Source organism: Cnephaeus nilssonii (assembly GCF_951640355.1).
Source record: "Cnephaeus nilssonii genome assembly, chromosome: 7".
Classification (NCBI taxonomy): Eukaryota; Metazoa; Chordata; class Mammalia; order Chiroptera; family Vespertilionidae; genus Cnephaeus; species Cnephaeus nilssonii.
In genome coordinates this window covers 79,397,651-79,419,878 of record NC_137078.1, presented here as the reverse complement: position 1 = coordinate 79,419,878, position 22,228 = coordinate 79,397,651, and the positions used below count along the sequence as shown (strand labels likewise).

Sequence of the window (22,228 nt, the reverse complement as noted above, 5' to 3'; positions counted from 1 at the left end):
CTTCAAAACCGACACTAGAAAGAGAAAATATAGTCATTTTAGCTTTTCATCTTTTGGAAATAACAGCTATTCATACTTGAAATGGGTTATTTGAAGAGATGATGTCTTCTCTCTTACCTCCTTGTTTAGAAACAAAGCACAAAATTTGTTTTCAAAATAACTAGGTAAATCACAAAAAATGGAACATAAGATGCAAAAATTCTAAACTCCCAAGCATTGAAAGCAAGTATATCTACTTTTCTAATTCATAGCATGCAGTTAAATTTCAATCTATAATGATAATTTCAGCATACATTCAGTTCCCAAAACAAGCCTCATGAAATATTTTTCATTTATTTGTCCATAAATCTTGATTTCCCTCACAAAATTACTTAAATTCTATTAAACAGTAGGCACCATTTATGAAATAGGAAAGGGTCAAAAGTAGCCTTCAAAAATAGTAAATCTTATTAAATGTAAACTTTTAATACCATCTCTGGGGTCAGACCTGAAATTTTCTCAAGATAATCTTCATCTTACAAAAATGATGAAATTATGTTCGTATTCACAAAAAGGGCTGTAAGGTCACGCATTGCTGTGGAAGCAATCGGAGTGTCCAAACATGTTGAGAAATGCAAGCTGGGCTCACTGTGTATGGTTGGCTGTGCAAGCTGTCAACTGCACAACTCCAGGGGGTGCCATTCAGATCATAATCCCCATCATGAGAAGATGGAGGAACCACGGAAGGCTTTGGACAGGGGAGGGGAGGCGTCAGAGCTGAGGTCACATGGATGGTGAAGCCAGAATCTAATGCATACAGCCCCCATCTCTCTTAGGTTGGCCTCTCTTTTGGAGGCTCTGGCAACAGAAATATCCTCAGTGTTCTCTGAGCTTCCTAACCTTGATTTCCCTAAGGTTGGGGGAAAGGACCCATCAGCCAAGGACGACAATCACTTTCTTGGCCCCTACACCTCCAAGTCCTCTTTAAACACTCACGGTCAGATCACGGTCCTAATCATTACTCCTTCCCGAATGGAGGCACAAGTGGCTAGCACAAGGGGCGAGCTAGAGGGGGCTGAACCCGAAGTGACATTCAGGACTTCTGGCCTCGGGAACCAGCTCTACCACCGCCTTTCTATGGGACTTTCGGCAAATCGTGACGCCTCTCTGGACTCTGCCTTCCTATTTGCAAAATGAGAGGATTATTGCCATTCTTTCTCTGCCTCTTGAAAAAACAGATAAGAGAGGAAAACATGCAGTGATTTCACAAGGAATGCATAGGCATTCAAGCATTCCTATTAGTATCACTCAACACGGAGAGCTAATGGGCCGAGTCACTAAGCCCTACTGAGCAGCTATAAAACCTCAAGTAAATCTCAAGACCTTTTGAGCCTTAGCTTTACCATGTGCCGAACAGTAAAACTTGAACTAGATCAACAATTTGCTGACCTTTCATCACTAAGAGTCTGTTTTTACTCTTTCCAAACCATTCCCACAGACCTCATATTCTGCAAGATTTTATCCCCTAAGCTGTATTTAGGTAATTATGATATGCTTAATAATTATTAAGTAATTATTGTTCCCATTATAAAGGATATTTTTGGTTGTGAGTGACAGAAAGTCTAGAACTGGGAGTAGTTTCAGGCAAGGCTTGATCCAGCAGCTATTACCAAGGCCCTCCGTTCTGTCAGTCGCTTGACTGCCTCCCATGCTGTGTCACAAGGTGGCCTCCTGAAGCTCCTTGCTTTTCTCATGTGTGACTGGCAAGAAACAGAGAGCTTGCTTCCCAGTTGGTTCAAAGACAAGGCCCAGGAGGTGTCATGGAAGGCTTCGAGGGTCCGGAAGTCCCTGCACGTGGCGGGGAGGCCGTGCTGCAGGCACCTCACGCAGCGCTGGCACGGGGCCTGGAACCGCTTTATGTAACTTCTCAGCCAGTCAGGAAGGACCGGACCACGACGTCCGGCATCTGGGGCAGCTGGTAGTGGAGCAGGGCCGTGCTGGCGTGGTCTGCCACCTTCTGGAACACCTGGAGTTGGCTTTGGACCGTATCTTTTAGTGCCGTCTTCTGCGTGGACGTTTTCGTGGTACCCCTTTACTAGCGTTCAGTCGATGAACAGGCTCCGTGTGACGACAACCACGTTCAACACCTTGCCCAAGGTCACCAGAAGCATCGCTGACGTTCCAATGGGTCTTGAGAACTGGATGGACACTTCAGGAAACATCCCATCAACGCGGCTGATCACGTCCTCGACATACTGAGGCGGCAGGACGAGAGCGGTGGGCTGCACCTTCGGTCGGCGTCTCGCAGACACTCCCATCTGGGTAGCAGCACGTTTCAATGACTGTTGATGCAGAAGCCCAGATGCCAGACCTGCATGGCACTGCCGCGTGTTGGACCATGTGTACGCTTGAAGGAGCTGGCTGCAGAGAGGAGTTTGTCCTGCCCAGGATCCAGGCTCAACAGGCCGCTGTTTTGGAGAGGACGGTTCTCAGACGGCTTACCTAGCTAATAGCTCAGACGTTCCAGCTACTTGAGGTCCCGCTTGACCAAGGGCCAGCTGTTCCGGATGTGTGCGATGAAGGCCTCCAGGCCCTCCAGCGTCGCCTTGCAGCGCACGCCATCCTTCGGGCAGTCGAACACCCTGCTCACATGGGCGCGCACGCCTGGATGGCGCTGATGGCCTGGGAAAGGGCCTCCAGGTTCAGCCCAACGCTCAGCACGCCCGCCATGTCCCCGCCGGGGCCACAGTCCAGACCTCGGTTCTTGTCTTCTTGAATGCAGGATTTTGATCAAGAGACCAAGTGTAGAAAAGCAAGCAAGAAGTTACTGACCACAGCAAACACACTTAGGACGGTGAAACAGGAAGGGCATAGAAGAAGCGACCGGAGAGCCTTGGCTGGGCTGCTTTGCTCGAGGGGAAGTCTTCATTTATGTCCTTGGGTGTGGCTGGCAAATGGCACTAATTGGATTTCGGCTACCTGTCTCCCTCCGTAGGGTGACTTAAGCTCTTTACCCTCTGGTTGGGGAGGAGAATCTTAAGTGTTTACTCTTAAGTGTTCTTGGTTTAAGGGAGATAGGATTTACTAGGTAGCTGCAAACCGCTGCTTACCTGTCTTAGTTTCCCTATTCCGCTTGTCCTGGAATGTTCCTAACTTCTTTTACTATCCTAGAACACATCTCTACCTGATTTGACTGAAAATTTTCAGTGGAAACAAAAAGTGATACTTTTGTTTTAAAATCTTCACATACTCTCATTTTTGTTTCCTTGGTACCATAATTCAGTATTAATAAGATGGGCTTGCAGTTTAGTTTGATCGTACAGGCAAAATCGTTTCTATCGTTCTCAGGTACAATTAAAAGATTAACACGTATTCACATAGAATGTTTGAAAAATTTAGAAAACTGCATAAAAGCAACAACTTCACATATCCCCACTACCTTTTCATGCCTTTTAGCCTTTTAAAAAATGCTATGCCAACATATAGCTCTATAACTATATACCCGCATCAACCGGGACTTAAAACAAAAGTGGGGCCATGGCCCACGTGCCTACGTTGGTTGGGCATCATCCCATGCACCAGAAGGTTGCTAGTTCGATTCCTGTTCGCAGGTTTGGTCAGGTGCATGCTGGAGGCAACCAATCTGTGTTCCTCTTACATCGATGTCTCTCTCTCTCTCTCTCTCTCTCTCTCTCTCTCTCTCTCTCCTCCCTCTCCCTCTAAAATCAATTTTAAAAAAAAACACATTTGAAAAAAAAGCTGGGATGATATTATACACTCTACCATTTACTGTTTTTAGTTAACAATAGAATTCCAAGTGGGTATATAAGGAGGAATCACATTCTTTTAGTGGCTCTGTATTTCTGTGTAAATAAATGAGCATGTCATTTATGTAACCATTGTCAAATATCACATTGATAGATGTTTACATTGGTTTTATTTTTTAAATATATTTTTATTGATTTCAGAGAGGAAGGGAGAGAGAATGATGAGAGAGAATCATCAATCAGCTACCTAATGGGGACTGAGTCCAAAACCCAGGCATGTGCCCCAACCGGGAATCGAACCATGACCACCTGATTCATAGGTCAATGCTCAACCACTGAGCACACTGGCTGGGCATGTTTACATGGTTTTTACTTTAAAATGTTTTTTTGGCAATGTTAAGCTATGCTACATGAATATTCTTGGTATATCTATGTGTCTATATTAGTATTTCTGTAAACATACATTTCTAGAAGTACAATTTCTGGGTGGAAAACTATACACATTTAAATTTTTCATAGCTATGACCCTAATATTCTCCAAAAAAACGTGTTATCAATGAACACCCTTAGCATTAATGTGCCAAATAATTCATTTCCTCACATCCTTCTGTGGTCGGCAGTTAGACCGCCATGCGCAGAGCAAGGACGGTGCCCAGGTACAGAAGGTCCCCAGGGGGGAAAGCCCTGGGTGACTAGCAAAGGACAATTATATGGTGGCATCTCACCCTAGGGTGACCTTTTCTCCCCTAGCATGTCCCTGTCATGCAGTTTGGACCCCCTGGCCTTTCCTCCCTCAGGATAACATTTCGGCCTCAGCTGTATTTCAGCTCCGGGCCCAGAAAAGCCATCAAACCAGACCAGCGACCCCCATGGCTGCCCTCAGGACCAGCTGCACGGAATAATGACTCCTGCCCGGGCACCAACCAATTCCGTGGAGACCTAGACCCTGAAAGGACCCACATGGAAAGCTGCTGAATATTCTATTAAGATCTCTCCCTGGGACCTCCCCTACAATCTCCACCCTCCTCCTGGGAGCAGGCCTTCGCCTTCCCCTTTCCCTTCCCCTTTCCCTTTCCCTTCTCCCTTCCCCCCCTCAGGCGTGTTACCCTTACCTTCCTCACTCCCAAGCTCCTAGGTCCCTTCTTCTGCCTCTATAACTGCTTCCTAAGCTCACTTCTTCTACATATTGCTTCTTCTGCCTCTGTAACCTCACACATACTAGTAAATGTTCTCTTATAAAAAATAAAAAGAAGAAGAAGAAAGGTTGGAAGGACCCAGAATTGAGACTCAGATTGGCCTGACGGGGGGTCATGTGCCTTTTTCCAACCAATTACTACAGCTGGGAAAATGCGATATTCTCATTTGCTTAAGCCAGTTAGGTGGCACCCTTAGAACGGGGTCATTTCTGACCAGATCACAAGGCTGGGAAATTCCCAGGACCGTTACGAAGGCGGAATCAGGCAAAGGGTGCTGTAGACACAACAAGTTTCCTACGGCATGTTGATTCGCCAGCGATAGCTCCAACAGCCTGTCAGAACTTCTGACCAGCATGTGAGCTGCCGAGTAGTGACTTCCAGGATCTTGTGAGCTGGTCACGATGACACCCCCATCTGTGGGTGGCCGCCCTGCCCGCAGGAGCTGACTCAGCCCAGCAGGCAGCAAGCTCCTGACTGTGGTTAACCCTGGCCTAGTTCATCCATGTCTGGCTTATTTTTTAAGTTGATTTCAGAGAGGAAGGAAGAGGGAGAGATAGAAACATCATTGATGAAAGAGAATCATCGATCGGCTGCCTCCTGCACACCCCCTACTGGGGATTGAGCCCACAACCCGGGCATGTGCCCTTGACCGGAATTGAACCCGGGACCGTTCAGTCCGCAGGCCGACACTCCATCCACTAAGCCAAACCGGCTAGGGCCGTGTCCGGCTTTTAGCTCTCCACTCCCACCTGACTTCACAGATGGCTCAGCTGAAGACTGGAGGTAGATCTCGAGCTCCCGAGTTCTTAGGCCTGTGACTGCCCTTTTCACGTACAACGAGACCTCCATGAGCTGGACTTGGAAAAGGATGCGACAGAGATGTCCACAGCAGAACATACTTGGAACCACGCAGGCTCACTCGTGCCTTGACTCACCAAGCACCTGTGCCAGTCCTGTCCAGGGATGTGACTTTAAGGAACCAGTCAGGTGGGGGGACGGTGGTGCCCAGACCATTACAGTTCAGATGGGAACACAGTGAGGAGGCAGAAGTGGGGCCCTGGGACAAGGGCAGGCCCCTCCCAGGCCAGAGGGCAAGAACGTCCAGCCCAGCACGTGGAGCAGCAGGGCCACCCCAGCCCTAACCCAGGCTCTTGGCCCTAGGGAAGGCCAGGGCCTCTCTGGCGGCTCCCAGTAAACCACTGACGTTGTGTCCCCCAGTACAAATCAGGAAGTGTTCAACCTCAAGGCTGGGACCCAACGCCTCTGCACACTCTCAGGGCTTCACAGCATTCCCTCTGAGCCCTTCTCGGCAGTGGCTCTGGAGTGGGGGGCAGGGCGGGGGCAGGGGACAGGGAGCAGGCAGCCTCACCCTTTTGCCTTCCTTCAGATCCCACCTCTTCCTGGATCTTCCAAACCAGGTGGGATTCACTGGATAGTGGGGGGGAGGGGGGGGCGCGGGGAGCAGACTGCCATGCCAGCAGGTCCAAGGATGAACCTGAGTGGGGGCGGTGAAGGATTGAGAAAAGACAGACAAGAGAATGAAAGCTGGGTCTCGGTGGGACGCTGTCCTCTCTGATGGAGAGCCTCTCTGATGGAGAGCTAGCGACAGTGCCGCGGACCACAAGCCGTGTCTTTATTTTATAGCCAGATGTCACCAGGCAAAGTAAGGGCGTGGTCAAGATGTTTACAACATTCTCACGGGCTTCAATCCTACTCAATTACATGCACCTGAACTCTATCAAGCCCACATCACTCAGGCGTGTGGGGCCACGTGTTCGGACCATAGGTTCAAGCTTACAGCTACAGCTGTTGGCTGTAATTGTGCTGGGCGGGCTCTGCCCTCCAAGCTGGGCCTTACACATGGCCACGAGAGGACTGTGCCCTCTCATCAGTCCGAGGCTTGAACCTGTCCACACACTGTAGCCGCTCTCCGCAGGGGGGTGCACAGTGAAGCCAAAGGGAAAACGTCACTGCAACCACGCTCCCCAACAGCCACCTGAGAGCGACCATTCCTCTGGTCAGGCAGCGCCTTTCTCAGGTGGGACAGTCAGGCGCCAGCGCTCTGAGCACCTGTGTCATCTGGTCCCCATGCCTGTGGCAGAGCCAGGAATGGAGAAAGTGGAGAAAGCCTGCTGGTCCCATTCTCAGCCTGGACTAAATTAACGTGCCACGTGGCCAGGGGCAAGTTCCTCTCCCTCTTTCAGGCTCCCCGGCAAATAAAACACAGGTTTGGGGCTCCCCCACCCTAACAGTGCACAATGTGAGCATTCAAGGTCCAGAAAAGAGGGAGCAGGGGGAGCTGAATTGAAACAGGGGAGGGGAGCAGGAGGGCCAGCGGGGCAGAGCCCCACAGACAAAAGGTCCCCAAGTTCAGACTTTGGACACTACCTCCAAATGATTCTACTTAGTCATTTCTCTGTGCCAATAGAAATGAACAAAGACATCTGGCCCTATTACCAAAACATACTCCCTGCGAGGCCCGTGAAATTATATTTTTAAATAAACTTTTAAATTTTGGAGTTAACTGTAGATTTACACCGAGGCTGCAGAGATAGCACACACTGTTCCCAAATACTTCTAAGTTTCAGTTTCCCCTCATGTTACCTCACACCATGGTGCCACATCGTCAAAACTAGAAATAGGTCTGGCCAGTGTGGCCCAATGGTTGAGCGTCGACCTATGAACCAGGAGGTCACGGTCAGATTCCTGGTCAGGGCACATGCCCGGGTTGCGGATAAAGGGTGTGCAGGGGGTCCTCTCGCTTCCTCTCTAAAATCAATTAAAAGTAGATAAACTAGAAATAAAAACAGCATTGGTACATCCCTGTCAACTAAAGTCCAGATGGCAGGTGAGCTGAGCCAGCTTTTCCCATCAATGCTCTCTCTGATCCAGGACCCAACCCAGGAAACCATATTGCTTCCGGTCGGCGTGTCTCCCATCCTCTGGCCTGTGATTTCTGTCTCTCCGTGCTTTTCACGCCCCTTTCAGTTTTGAGAGTCCTGGTCAAGTATTTTCTAGAATGCCCTTCAACTGGGGTTTGTCTGATGGTTTCCTCTGGGGTTGTGGGTTTGGGGGAAGAATACGAGGGAAGGGAAGTGCCCTCTTTACCACATAATGTTGGGGGCACATGACATCCATTTAACTTACTGCTGCTGATGTTACCCTTGACCGTTTGGTCAAGGTGGTGTCTGTCTGCTTTCTCCACTGTAAAGTTACTCTGCGACGAGGGGCTAATGAAGCTGGGGGAGGGAGAATCTACAGAGACTGTTTGGAAGATCTGTCTCTTCTCCTGGCCCAGTTTGTTCTTTAGTCAATCACTTATTTCTACCGGAATGGACTCACAGACGTGTACTTTATGCTCATCCTCTGTTGTTTATTTGATTGCTCTCACTGTTGTTGCTTTGGCCATTGGAAGCTTTTGGCTCCTGGGTCCCTCAGACGCTCCCCCATCTTTTTATGTTTTGAGCACTTCCCAACTCTGGTACCACAGTCCTTCCTGGCTCACCTGTCCCCTGCCCCTGCCCTAGAACCAGCCATTTCTCCAAGGAGGTAACATATTTAAAAACAAATCCACCGATCACCTTGTCAATAGTCCAAATATATTGCATTGCAGTTGAATATGTGATGAAAAGACTCCATTTGTTCAACTCCAGTTTAAAACATAGACCTTGATTTTTGTATCTCTATTGCAACAAGTCTTTTTTTTTTTAATCCCGCCCGAGGGTGTTTTCATTGATTTGAGAGAAAGAGGAAGAGTGAGAAAGAAACATAGATCGGTTGTTCCCCCACCCAATGCGTCCTGACTGGGGATTGAACCCACCACCTAGGTATGTGCCCTGACTGGGAATCGAACCCGCAACCTTTTGGTGTATAGAACAATGTTTTATCCAACTGAGCCACCCGGCCAGATAGTACACACTGTTCCCAAATACTTCTCAGTTTCAGTTTCCCCTCATGTTACCTCACAGCACGGTGCCACATCGTCAAAACTAGAAATAGGCCCGGCCGGTGTGGCTCAGTGGTTGAACGTCACCCTATGAACCAGGAGGTCACGGTTAGATTCCCAGTCAAGGCACATGCCCGTGACAAGACTTTTATAAATACACCAGGAGCCTCAAAACCTGAGAGGAGCCGGCCCTTTCCCCGTTCCCAGGCCTTGTTGAATTTAACCTCTGCAGTCACTCTGCCAAGGGTTGGGAGCAGCCTGCCTACCCTTCCCACAGAGGTGACCTAGTTCCTGCATCCACCCCAGTCTGAGCTGCCCGCTGGAGCTACCAAAGGCCAAGGTAATTCATTCCTGGGACCTTTCCCTCTCCAGCCTCCCCTCCCCAACCCTACTCAGGGGTGGCCGGTCCTGGAGCTCTGCAGACCTCACCCAGGCTGTCCAGGTGCAGGCAGGTGGCAGGAAAGCAGGAAAGTTCCAGGAAGGAAGTTGGCAAGCCCAGCCACTGCGTCATGCATGCAAGAGGCAGAGGGGGGTGTGGCAGGGCACCGTGAGGTCCAGAGGGCTCCTGGGCATTGGGGCCAAGGTTTGCAAAATCCAGCTGTAAGTGGAGCAGGGGTTCCGTGGAAGAGGGTCCCCCGGAGCAGCCCTAAGTTCTGCAGAAGAGAGTGGGCTTCTCAGGAAAGAGCAGCCTTTATGCGCCGGAAGAGAGCTAGACTTCACTCACTCCGGGAGGGCACAAGCTGCGTGACTCATCGCCCGGTCCTGCTGCTCCCTCTGGCACAGTGCTGGGCAGCATGGAGCCTGGGAGCATGGGTGGAGTCCCAGCCCAGTCCGGGCCCCAGAGGAGATCCCAAGCAGGCAATCACAATCCAGCACGTAGGGATAGGGAGGGTGGGGGGAGCACAGACGAGGAAGCAACTCAGCATCTAAGGAGTCCGGGCAGGCCTCCCAGAGGAGGTGACATCATCAACAAGATGAATGGAATTGGCCGGGCAGCAGTGGGGTGAGGGGAAGGGGAACCCTCCTGGGCAGGGGAAGAAGCAGATGCAAAGGCACGGAAGTATCTGCAAGGTGCTGGCACGGTGCCCGCCGCCTGGTAAGTGCTTTATACATGGGAGGCATTATCGCTGTGGCATTCTTGACTTATCATGATGATGATTAACCTGAACTCGTTACTTACTATTATTCCTATCTTAAAGCTAGTTATTACAAGGAATAAATGCCTAGCATCACTAAGCTTTTCTCAGCTCTAAAAGGAACTGTTGGGAAGTGGGGGGGGGGGGGGTGCAGCATACAGTGCTCAGTGGGAGTGGCTGTGAGCATGTGATGTGGTTGCACTGTCCCTGGGGGGCCCAGAGGAGGGGAACAGCTTCAGGACAGAACTAGAAATGCGTGCTCCCTCCCTGGGGTGGTCTGTGGCCTCCGGGAACAATGTGGAGAGGGATGCCGAGGAGAGAGCTGTGAGATTTTCAGCTCAGCTTTCTGAATCTCTGAGAGTCCATTCCCTCAACCCTACCACTGCATTAAAACAGGCATGCTCTTTGTAACAGTAAAAAAAAAAAAAAAAAAAAAAAATCCTATAAACAGCAACTAATAACACATTAATGGATTTATCATCCGTGGTATATTCCACAATGGAATATTATTCAATAATAAATATAAAAAACAATGCTGCTCTGGCCAGGTATGTCAGTTGGTTAGAGTGTCATCCAGATATGCCAATATTTCGGGTTGGATCCCCAATCAGGGCACATACAAGATTCAACCAATGAGTACATAAATAAGTGGAACAAGAAATCTCTCTCTCCCTTCTCTCTAAAATCAGTAAGTTAAAAAAAAAATGTTCATGCTTCATGAAAAAGAAAGTCACATAATCATGGAGAATGATTCCACTTGCACAAAGTTAAAAAAAAAGCAAAACTAAACAATATATTATTTAGGGATTCATACAAAGATGATAAAACTTTAAACAGCAAAGAAATTGCCCTAGCTGGTTTGGCTCAGGGGATAGAGCGTCGACCTGCGGACTCAAGGGTCCCAGGTTTGATTCCAGTCAAGGGCACATGCCCCCAACATGGAGGCAGCCAATCAATGATTCTCTTTCATCATTGATGTTTCTATCTCTCTCTCCCTTCCTCTCTGAAATCAATAAACATCAAAGAAATTATTAGCACAATTAGAACAAAATTCAGGAAAGAGGCTGTTCAAGATGAGGGTACAAGGTTGTAATGGAGGCACACGGTGGGCCTCAAAGGTCCTGGCACAGGTCGGTACTTTAAGTTAGGTGATAGGTACGTGGATATTTTATTATTATTATCCATTAAGTTGCACATGTATAGGGTAAATGGTGTCTTTTACAAGAAACGATTTTTGGTTACAACACTAATAACACGTGACCTTACAGGACACATACCTACGATAAGGCAGAGAAAATATAAGTAAAGTATTGGCTCACACAGGAAACTCACTATTGAGTACTTAGCTCCCTGGGACTCAGTTTCCCCATCTGCAAAGTGAGCTGGTGGCCCTGCCCTGGACTGGTCCTCTAGCTTGTGGGTTCCGTGTTTCCTTTGTTCACACACACACACACACACACACACACTTGGAGGCAGGTTCCAGGCCTTACTCCACCAGAAGAGTCTCCCCTCTGCCCTAGGTCACTGGTGGTTTCAAAAGTGGCAAAGATGGCATCTGCTGCCCTGGAGTGGGAGCTCCCGGTCCCGGTTCCCAGTCTTTCCAGCCAGGACATGAAGCCTTTTCGGAATTTCTAGGGTAAAAGGGGCATGATAACCTCTGTCTCCCTCAGCTAAGCCCCAGGGTAGACACTGTACAGTGCTGTGCTCCCTGTGGGATCAAGACTGGCTGACCTGGGAACCTAGGGCATCCTCTGGAGGCCGGGGTGGCCTCAGTTCGGAGCTGAGTGTGAGACAGCATTCCGTGAACATTCTCAAGGTGCCTGGGGTCAGTGCGCCTCCGCTGCCGGCTTCTCCCCCTCGTCACCGTGGATCTGCTGGTTGCGCCTGCCTTTCTCTCCCGGTGCGGTCCCCATTTCAGAAAACGCGTGCCCGGCCCTGAGCGTGGCCCCGCCTCTGTGTGCCTGCTCCTCACGGCGTACCTGTTGAGTGCTCCCGTCTTTATCACCGGGAATGGTGCGCGGAGCACACTCTGTGCCTGAGTCACTCCGTGCGTCCCTGGCTGCACCTTCAGCAGCGGGGCCGGACCTGCCGGGCGTCGGGGCGGACGTGGCTGCACCTGTCCTTCTTCTCGGACTCGGTGCGCGCACCTGCCCCAGCCCGCGCTCACCTTCCGCGCGCGGGCCGTGCACTCCCGCCCTCTCCGTCCCCCCGCCTCCGGGGCCAGGAGGCCCGCGGACTGGGCGTGTCTCGGCGCCCCCAGCCCCAATTCCCGGCCGGGCGGGGAGCGAGCGGGGAGCGGGCGGGGAGCGCGCGGCCGCAGCGGCGGAGCAGGGGGCGGGGACGGGGGCGGGGGCGGGGCGGCGCGGGGCGGAGCAGGAAGGGGCGGTGGCCGACTAGCTCTTCGCCTACGGGGCTTCCGCGTCTGGGTCCTTAACTCAACCTGCCCGCCCACCGGCCGTATAAAGGCGCCACTGGCCTCGCCCCTGGGACTCGGACCCATGGAGACGCCGCCGGCCGCCCTGGGTACGCGGCGGGGTGAGTTGGACGCGGTGGGGCCGGGGCGCGGGGCGCGGACAGGGGAGGGGGCGGGAAGGGTTCCCCTGAACCAACCGGACGGGGAGGCACGTGGGGCTGGTCCCCTCCGGCCTCGAGGGTTCTCGGGACCACCTCCAACTTAGCCCAAGTTGGGGGAATCTGGGGGAAGGGAGGCCAAGCTCCCGAGCGGGGAGCCTAGGGAGCTCGCGGCCGGGACAGCCTCCGCGTCACCGAGCCCGGCAGCCAACCAGAGTTTTCCAGCAACTTTTCTTGCCGGTGGGTCTCCCTGGAAAGTTCTCCCCCAGCCAGTGAGTGCGGCCGCGGGCTCTGCGCCTCTTGGGCCTGGCTCCGAGCGTGGGGCCGGCGGGCGCGGGCGAAGGCCTCAGCGGGGAAGCCCCTGCCCCCCCACCCTCACCCCCCAGCTCCGTTCCAACGCTGGGTTTCCATCCGAGCGCCCCGCCCCGCAGCTGTGGGGGCGCGGCAAGGTCTTCTAAGGCCTCCCAGGACTTCTGGGTCCCTTGGGTTGGTGTGGGGCTGAGCTTGGGGTAGGAGGTGGAGTCAGACTGTCTAAGTTCAAATACTTGCGACACCAGCCTGCCAGCCGGATGACCTTGAGCCAGTGCTTAATGTCTGGGGCTCAGTTTCATCCTTGGGAATGATGACCCCTGGCTGGGGAGCTTTGAGAGGATTACCAGATGTGTTCAGAGTGTTGCCTCCTGATGTTGGGTGGGGCGGGGCCGGAGGGGGTGGAAGAGAGCCCTTCCCCATCCCTAACCCTGTGGTTTTCCTCCCAGGAGCTGTGACTGGTGCCTTCCACCAGTCTGATCTGTGAGTGGCTGGCGGCGAGAGGCCCACCCAGAAGCCAGCCCCCACCATGAGTCTGTGGGAACCTGAAGACAGCCACAGCTGCCAAGTTACCCCCAGGTCAGCCCAGGAGCCCCCCGCGGAGGAGGCCTCTGCTGCCGAGCTGCAGATGAAGGTGGACTTCTTCCGGAAGCTGGGCTACTCCTCCGCTGAGATCCACAGCGTCCTGCAGAAGCTGGGGGTCCACGCAGACACCAACACCGTGCTGGGCGAGCTGGTGAAGCATGGGTCCGCCGCTGAGCGGGAGCGCCAGGCCTCGCCGGACCCCTGTCCTCAGCTTCCTCTGGTCCCCCGGGGTGGGGGCACCCCCAAGGCTTCCACCCTGGAGCCCTCCTCCCTGGAGGAGGACAAGGAGGGCAGTGACCTGAGGCCCGTGGTCATCGACGGGAGCAATGTGGCCATGAGGTACGTGTCACTTCTGTGGCCGAGACGTGGCTGGGAATGGTGGCCCCGTGTCTGCATGTCTGGTAGAGGGGCCTTCGGGAAAGAGTTGGACTTCTTCTCACTTACTAAAGGAAAGGAAAGCCCTTTATGGAGGCCCTACTGTGTGTGAGGAGGCTCCCATAATCCTCATGGCCTCTTGGAAGTGGATTTGCTAGGAAGGTTTTAGGGATGAGAACAGCGGCCCAAAGACCGGCTCGGGGTCACACTATGGGGGGAGCAGTGGAGCACAGATTCGAACCTGGGTCCTCTGTCTCCAGAGCGCACCTTGTGCTCTTGGCCTTCCTGAGGGCTAGCGCTCGGTCCAAGTTCCTCTCCTGTGACTTGAGGCCGTCCCGAGGAAGCAATCAGACCGGCGGCAGCTCACCGAGAAGGGCCTGGAGTCCTTTAGGCTCGCTGAGCCTTCTTTCTCCTCTGTCATCAGGGCTAAGCCAGCCCCAGGTGCTGTCTGGAAGGAGTCACTGCAGTACCTCGAGAGAGGAGCTGCTCAGGAAACAGCAGCAGTTGATTATTCAGGGTCTGGGCTCCCAGGGAAGCAGGCCAGCTCCCGAGGCCTTTGTGGCTGTGACCAAGGGTGATCTCGAGATCCAGTTCTGTGTGGGACCTGTGGGCCAGTGACCTGAGGCTTTGGCTTCAGGTGAGCTGTGCTGCTTGGGTCCATTCTGATTCAGCTAGAGCCACCTGGGCTGGACTGGGCTCTGGGGACTCCCTGGGGCCAGAGCCAGGACTCAACGCCGGTACTCCTTCACCCCATACAGGCTTTAACAGGGAATGGGATGGGCTGGGCCAGGGTTGCCTCTGGCCGAGCTTTCTTCCAGTCCCTCCAAGGAGGAAAAGTCCCTATGGGTGTGGACGGGGAGACCCCAGACATGGGTGGGCTACTGGCTGCTCTTAGGGACCTCCCAGGTGCACTGCCTGAGGCCTCCATGCCCAGCTGGGTCAAGTCAGCTGTCTGGTTGGTCCTGGCCCAGCGTGGCCATCTTTATAGATCAGTCTTCCCACCTCTGAAATGGATAGAAGTTTGGGTAAAGCTGGCTCCCGCATGCCAGTGGCAGCTGGCCACAGCATGTGCTCTGGAAGTCAGAGATTCCCCTCTCAGGCTCCATCAGCCTGTGGCTGGAGAGGTCTATGACTCCTCCCTCTGGAAGCAGGGGCCGGAGTGCTGAGCCCGGAGCAGCCATGTGCTGTGTGTGTTTGTATCCTGGCTGAAGAAGGTGGGGCCTGGGAGGGAGGAGGGGCAGATCGTGGAGGGGTGGCTTGAGGAGCTGGCTGGAGGGGCAGAGCCACCGGGGGTTTCTGAGCTGAGGCTGTAGCCGGAGGGGAATTCCAGCCTCAGACTTCCTGTCTCAGCTGTTTCTGGGTTCCTGCCCTGCTGCCCCCTCCCCCACAGGGGCCGATGGGCCAGCCCACACCGTATGCAAATCGTGGGGAAATTCACCTCTGTTTCCTTCTAAGGGAATTTTTCTCTAGCTGGGCCCAGCCCTGGCAGATCTTTTCACCTGGGTAGCCTGGCTTGACCCAGCCCTCTGTCCTAGGGTGGGAGCCACCGAGTCTCTTACCAGGGTCTAGTTAGCCAGGCTGAGGGGCCCTGACCTTCTGGCAAACAGGACTGCGGTGGGGGTGGGAGGATATCTGGTTTTCCTGAGCGCTTCCTCCATTGCAGTGGGAGGGACTGGAGGTAGCTGTCGGGAGGCACTCCTGGCCGGGGAGGGCGGACTGATGCTCTGCTTCTGCCCAGAGTGAGGCTCTGACCACCTGCCCAGGGCCATTCTGAAGACTAGGGCTAGAGGCAAGAGACAGAACCTGAACCCATGCCTGGGGCCCCCGGATTGCCTTCCTGTCCCCAACAGCAAGATCTGAAGTTCATTAGGAGAAAAGGCTCCCAGACTTGAGTTTGTACCAAGTGTTAGGAGGGAGGGGCAGGCTGAGATCAGACTTGTCCCAGGTTTGATGCACAAAGGCAGTACGCTGACCTGGAAGGCCTGGCATTCCATTAAGTCCCAGGGCTTGAAGATACTGGCCTAGGATGGGGCATATGCATGTACACACGTGTGTCTAGGAGGAGGTAAGCGGGTGCACGTGTAGACTGCATACCTGAGAGAGGAAGCCAAGCCAGGGATGATCACATCCCTGCAGTCCTGGGAAGACAGAGCAGAAGGCCCAGGGAAGGGAGTGAGGAAGCAGAGCACCAGGTCCTGCCCTCCCAGCCTGGGAGTGCCTCCCGACAGCCAGCTTTAGTCCCTCACTGCAGTGGGCCAGGGAAGGCGTCTCGGGGGTGCTGGCCCCTCACGTGGGACCTGATGGAGGAGAAGTGTGCCAGGTGCGTCATTTTTCCTGTCCCCAGCCTGCCCCTCCCTCCTAATACTTGGTACTAACTCAAGTTTGGGAGCTTTTTCTTTTTTTAAAATATATTTTTATTGATCTCAGAGAGGAAGGGAGAGGGAGAGAGAGATAGAAACATCAATGAAGAGAGAGAATCATTGATTGGCTGCCTCCTGTATGCCCTCCTACTTGGGATTGAGCCTGCAACCCGGGCATGTGCCCTTGACCGGAATCAAACCCAGGACCGTTCCGTCCACAGGCCGACGCTCTATCCACTGAGCCAAACTGGCGAGGGCTGGGAGCTTTTTCTCCTAATCAACTTCAGATCTTGCTGTCGGGGACAGGAACGCAATCCAGTGGCTCCGGGCATGGGTTCAGGTTCTGTCTCGTACCGGTAGCCAGGGCATCTGAGAGAAATCTCAGAGCCTTGGTTTCCTTCACTGCAGCTAGCTTGGGAAAGGATGGAGCCAGGAGGTGTGGGATGCGCCTGGCCCCCGATAGGAGCTGGGTACCCGCTGATCCCCCTCCACAGGGTTGGTACCTGTGTGAGCATCGACCTGGTGCTTCTGAGCACAGGCTCTGGGGTTGCATCTCTGTCCCGCAACTGCTGCTGGGTGATGCTGCAACCACTTGTCCTCGGTGGACCACAGTTTTCTCACCTGGCTAAAGGGGAAAGGAGCCGTTAATGGTAGTACCCTCCCGCAGAGGCGTGCTCATAGATCAGGGCCTGGTGCCGAGCGCGCTAGTAAATGTTAACTTTTATCATAAGCAGCTGGCGGATGCACCTGGCGGGGGAGCCCCACCTGGCAGGGATGAGCACTGCCTTCAGGCCGGACTTTGCCTCCCCTGCAGTTTACAGAGACCTTCAGACCCGGGGGTCCCGGCCTCACCGCCAGCTAGCTTCTGTGCCCCCCAGCTGCCCTGCCTCCCCACCTTCTCTTGGGGCTCCAGCTCTCACCCCACCACCACCAAAAGCCACCCACAGGATGTGGTCGGCCACGGACTTGAGTCTTTTGTGTAACGCTTATGCTCTTTTATTTGCCAAATAGGAGTCTGAGTTGTTCACTGAGGGGTTAGTGGGAGGCCAGCAGTGTTGGGGAGAGATCCCCAGCTGGCCTCCTCCAGCCCCCAGCCTGGTGCGGAGCCCTTCCACCACACCCAGTATTACCTGGGACCCCCCACCCCCACACCCCCAGGAATCCAGCGAGACCCTCCACTTTGGCCTCAAGCAAACAGGAAAGTTGTCCCACTGATAGGGGCCCTTCTTAAGGAGGCTGCAGATGACCGGGCCCATTTTTCAGACAGAGAAACTGAGCCAGAGCAACCCAGCAGCACCTCAGGTCATGCCCTGCTGAGAGCGGGGAAGAGGAGACAGGGCAATTTAGGCATTTTGGGGAATTGGCGGTCTTGAGAGGAAAAGCTGTGTGTGTCCTTTCACTTTCAAACTAAAAGGCTGGGCGGCAGCCTCCCACATCTGTGGCTTGCCTGCCCTCCCGGGAAGGTGGGGATGTGGCTCCTTCCCCTTCACCCTCCTCAGCCCCAGCCCCTGAGGTTTAGTGCAAGACTGAACTTTAATCCAGAACAATCTGGTTTCTCTTCTGTTAGCGGGGCGGGTGCCTTCCCCACCCCCACCCCTGGATGAGGGAGGGTGGTGACTCAGTCTGCCTGTGTACATCTGTGTCCCCTGGTCCCAGCACCCTGGGTGGGGCAGGAACCAGAAGTCTCCAGCGCCTTTCCCCCACCCCCAGGTGTGTTGCAAGCAGCCTGACCCTCCCCCACATGGGGAGCGAGTGCTGCCAGATTCCTGGGCGTTTCCTCACTGTTGGGAGATGGGACCTCAGGGAAAGTCCCAGGTCTGGTCATCCTGGGCGCTGTGGGAACCAGCAGGGAATGCAGGCTGGGCCCCAGCCTGAAAGGGGTGGGCTGAGCCAGGGCAGGGGCTGGAGTGGGACCCCCTCCCTGCTGACCCCCCGAGTCTCCCCCGCAGCCACGGGAACAAGGAGGTCTTCTCCTGCCGGGGCATCCTGCTGGCCGTGAACTGGTTTCTGGAGCGGGGCCACACCGACATCACAGTGTTCGTGCCATCCTGGAGAAAGGAGCAGCCCCGGCCCGACGTGCCCATCACCGGTGAGCGACGCCTCTGGAGGGGGGCGGGCGTGGCGCCCCGGGAGCCTGCCTCTCCCCAGAACGGACCCTCTGTGTGTGACCAACCCTCTGTGTGTGACCGTAGCCTCTGCCTCTGAGCACTGGGCACCTCCCTCCTCTAAGGGTGGGGCGCTCTCTCCACACCCCCAGGGGCACGGGGCAGCAGAGTGTGGTGGCTGAGCCCGGGGGCTCTGGAATCCTGGCCCTGGCCCTTCTGGCAACCTTGCTCAGAGCCACTTGCTCCTCATCTGAGACAGGTGGGGGGTGATAATCTCTCGGGGTTGTTGTGAGGATCGTATGCGTTAACGATGGTGAGTGCTTACTTCGAAGGGTGCCTGGCACATAGTAAGTGCTCACACATGCTAGCTGCTAACCATTGTTCTTGCAACAAGAGCCCCTAACCGTTGAGAGGAAAAACCCGAGTTGATTTCCCTGTAAGCCTTGAGATCTGGGGAAGGCTGGCTGGGGCACCCGCTCTAGGAAAAGTAGCCCCTTCAAATGGGCTCTTGTCCTGGCTACACAGGAGACAGAGCCGAGACACGTCTCCACGCACGCTGGGGCTCATTCACGGACCCCTATGGGATTGGCCGGGTGAGCCCCTGAGCCGAGCCCCTCTGGCATGAACAGGCTGATGTGCAGGAGGAGAGAAGGAGAAGGCCCAGCTCTGGGCTCCGGAGCCTTTGCTGAGCGGACCTACAGGCCTGTTCTCAGATGTGCTGGATTTTTAGGCAGCAAACCGTGTGCAAGGCCCAGGTGAGGGGCTGAGGGTGACAGTGGCCTCAGCAGAGCCGCGTCCATCCCTGGAGCTCTGTGCCAGCCGCCAGGAGGTTAGGGGGCCCAGTGGCCTGGTCCTGGGTCCAGGCTGGGCTCTGACCTGAACCCCTGCCCCTCCCAGACCAGCACATCCTGCGGGAACTGGAGAAGAAGAAGATCCTGGTGTTCACACCGTCGCGGCGCGTGGGTGGCAAGCGAGTGGTGTGCTACGATGACCGCTTCATCGTGAAGCTGGCCTTCGAGTCTGACGGGGTGGTGGTTTCCAACGACACGTACCGGGACCTCCAGAGCGAGCGGCAGGAATGGAAGCGCTTCATCGAGGAGCGGCTGCTCATGTATTCCTTCGTCAATGACAAGTACGTCCCGCCAGAGGGAGGGGCCTGTGCTGGGGGGAGCCGGGCAGCTTTGATGGGGAGATGGACACAGCACCGCATAAGAAGGGTCAGGCTGGGACCGGGCTGAGGCGGGGGCGTTTTGATTGGGAGGGCAGAGCTGTAGCATTTTTTTTTTTAAACCTTTTTATTGATTTCAGAGAGGAAGGTGGGGAGAGAGAGAGAGAGGTAGAAACATCAATGATGAGAGAATCATTGATCAGCTGCCTCCTGCCTCCTACTGGGGATTGAGCCCTTGACCGGAATCAAACCTGGGACCCTTCAGTCCTCAGGCTGATCCTCTATCCACTGAGCCAAACCGGCTAGGCCAGTGGTCGGCAAACTCATTAGTCAACAGAGCCAAATATCAACAGTACAACAATTGAAATTTCTTTTGAGAGCCAAATTTTTTAAACTTAAACTTCTTCTAATGCCACTTCTTCATAATAGAATCGCCCAGGCCGTGGTATTTTGTGGAAGAGCCACACTCAAGGGGCCAGAGAGCCGCATGTGGCTCGTGAGCCGCAGTTTGCCGACCACGGGGCTAGGGCTATAGCATTTTTTTTTTTTTAATCCTCATTTGAGGATGTGGTCGGATGGTTCCCAGAGAGCCTCCAGGTTCCCAGCACTGAATCTCTGACCTGAGGCCAGTGGTCGCAGCCTTCGGTTCAGATTTTCAGGTCACCCACTGCCCTCTGGCCTCCGAGAGCGCCCAGCATGAGGGTTGCCCAGGGATGCCCTGCTGGACGGGCCCCAGTTTTAGGAGCTGCCCTCCTGTCATTCCAGGTGAGGCTCACTGTCCAGCCCCCTCCCAGCACTGGGAAGTCCCCCTCATGTCTCCCACCTCTTCTGCAGGTTCATGCCCCCCGATGACCCCTTGGGCCGTCACGGGCCAAGCCTGGACAACTTCCTGCGTAAGAAGCCACTCACAGCCGATCACAGGAAGCAGCCATGCCCCTATGGTAAGAGACCCAGCTCCACCCTCCCTGGCCCTCCTCATCCTTCCCCTTCCTCTCACCTGTCGGCCTGCACCCAAGTTCTTCCTCATAGGGACCGCCCCCCCCCCCCAGGTCCTAGAGATCCCCTGCTTAGAGTCCCCCTTCCTTCTCTCCAGGAAGAAAATGCACCTACGGGATCAAGTGCCGGTTCTTCCACCCGGAGCGGCCGAGCCGTCCCCAGCGCTCCGTGGCAGATGAGCTCCGTGCCAACGCCCTGCTCTCGCCCCCTCGGGCTCCCAGCAAGGACAGAAGTGGCCGGCGGCCTTCTTCTCCATCTCAGCCCGGCTCTCTGCCCCCAGAGCGTAAGCAGTGTAGCCTGGAAGGGAAGAAACTGGGAGCCCAGGCACCCCCAGGGTCCCACCGAGAGGGTCTGACCCAGACCTTTGTCCCAGTAACCACAGGCAGGAGCCTCCCACCCAGTGGGGGCAGTGGCAGCAGCTTTGGGCCCACGGACTGGTTCCCACAGACCCCGGATTCCCTCCCGTACACCTCTCAGGACTGCCTGGACTCGGGCATCGGCTCCCTGGAGAGCCAGATGTCAGAACTGTGGGGGGGTCGAGGAGGGAGCCCTTATGCTGGCTACAACCCCTATGGGGCTGAGCTCCCAGCCACCCCGGCCTTCTCTCCAGCCTTCGGGCGGGCTGTGGGTGCCGGCCACTTCAGCGTCCCTGCCGACTACGCACCTCCACCAGCTGCCTTTCCACCTCGAGAGTACTGGTCTGAGCCGTACCAGCTGCCCCAACCCACCCCAGTCCTGCAGGAGCCCCAGGTGCCCAGCCCAGGGGCCGACAGGGGCACCTGGGGTGGGGCAGGCGGCCTGGCCAAGGAGCGAGCCAGTGTGTACACCAAACTGTGTGGCGTCTTCCCCCCACGCCTGGTGGAGGCCGTGATGGGGCGCTTCCCACAGCTCCTGGACCCCCAGCAGCTGGCTGCCGAGATCCTCTCCTACAAGTCCCAGCATCTCAGTGACTAGGAAACCTCCCAGGGCGGTCCGGCTGCACTGCGGGCCCGTTCTCAGCCCCACGGCCCCCCCTGGAGGCTGGAAAGAGGGAGGATTAAAGTAGGGAAGGCAACCCACAAACCAAAGATACTGTAGGATTGGTTCTGACCCACTCGGCACCTCTCGCTGTCTGCCTGAGTGGGTCAGAAGTGATCACCCTGTTGATGCACATTGTATCTCTGTAGTTTAAGGAGACGCTGCCGGTAACGGCCGTCGGTCCGTGGCTAAAGCCCAAACCCTCCTTTCTCTCAGGGCGGGGAGGGAGGCCGGGGGAGCAGAGGCCTGGGCTGGGGGCCCTGTGCACGGCCCCCCGCCTCCACCCCGTCCCTGGGGTGCCAGTCTTGGCTGGCTAGTTAGGCACCGTGTGCCTGCCCTCCAAGGGCCCCTCCTCTAAGCCAATGAGGCCTCATCCGTGCTCTCTCGGGCATGAGGCTTCATGTTAGTAAGCAAGATGCTTCTTAATAACCCACCTTCTGTCCACTCAGTGCGCCTGTCCCATCACCCTCGCCAGGTGCCAAGAGCCCTCTGCCCCTGACCCTCTCTCCCTCCCCCTTCCTCTGCACTTGGAGTCATCTCGCCCTTCCCCGCAGTGGGGGGGAGACATATGTAATGTTAATGTTTTAAGTGAAAAGTCCTTGCCTCCCTAACACATCAATAAAGTACAATGTGAGCCCTTTTAAGGGGTGATGGTCTTTGTTGTGCTTGCGGGTTGAGCTGGTCTTTGGGGGATGGAAGGTCAGAGGTGTGCACACGG

General features: G+C 54.9%; 1 protein-coding gene and 1 pseudogene across 4 annotated transcripts; one reads left to right on the top strand and one right to left on the bottom strand.

Annotated features, from left to right (window-relative positions):
* Positions 1–1,506: 1,506 nt before the first annotated feature.
* On the bottom strand, positions 1,507–3,742 carry LOC307102502 (mediator of RNA polymerase II transcription subunit 27-like; annotated as a pseudogene). The gene has a single exon. The product of its transcript is annotated as a mediator of RNA polymerase II transcription subunit 27-like (transcript).
* An 8,710-nt stretch (positions 3,743–12,452) lies between these two features.
* ZC3H12A (zinc finger CCCH-type containing 12A) lies at positions 12,453–22,228 on the top strand. 3 transcript variants are annotated; one of them, XM_079777180.1, is made up of 6 exons: positions 12,453–12,559; positions 13,354–13,828; positions 18,174–18,313; positions 19,227–19,461; positions 20,332–20,438; positions 20,591–22,228. In XM_079777180.1, exons 2-6 carry the CDS (start codon positions 13,434–13,436, stop codon positions 21,445–21,447), a joined length of 1,734 nt encoding a protein of 577 aa, XP_079633306.1. In that variant the 5' UTR covers positions 12,453–12,559; positions 13,354–13,433; the 3' UTR covers positions 21,448–22,228. The 3 variants fall into 3 exon arrangements, with proteins under 3 accessions (XP_079633306.1, XP_079633308.1, XP_079633307.1); XM_079777182.1 differs by having other exon boundaries at positions 12,495–12,547; XM_079777181.1 differs by lacking the exon at positions 12,453–12,559 and having other exon boundaries at positions 12,599–13,828.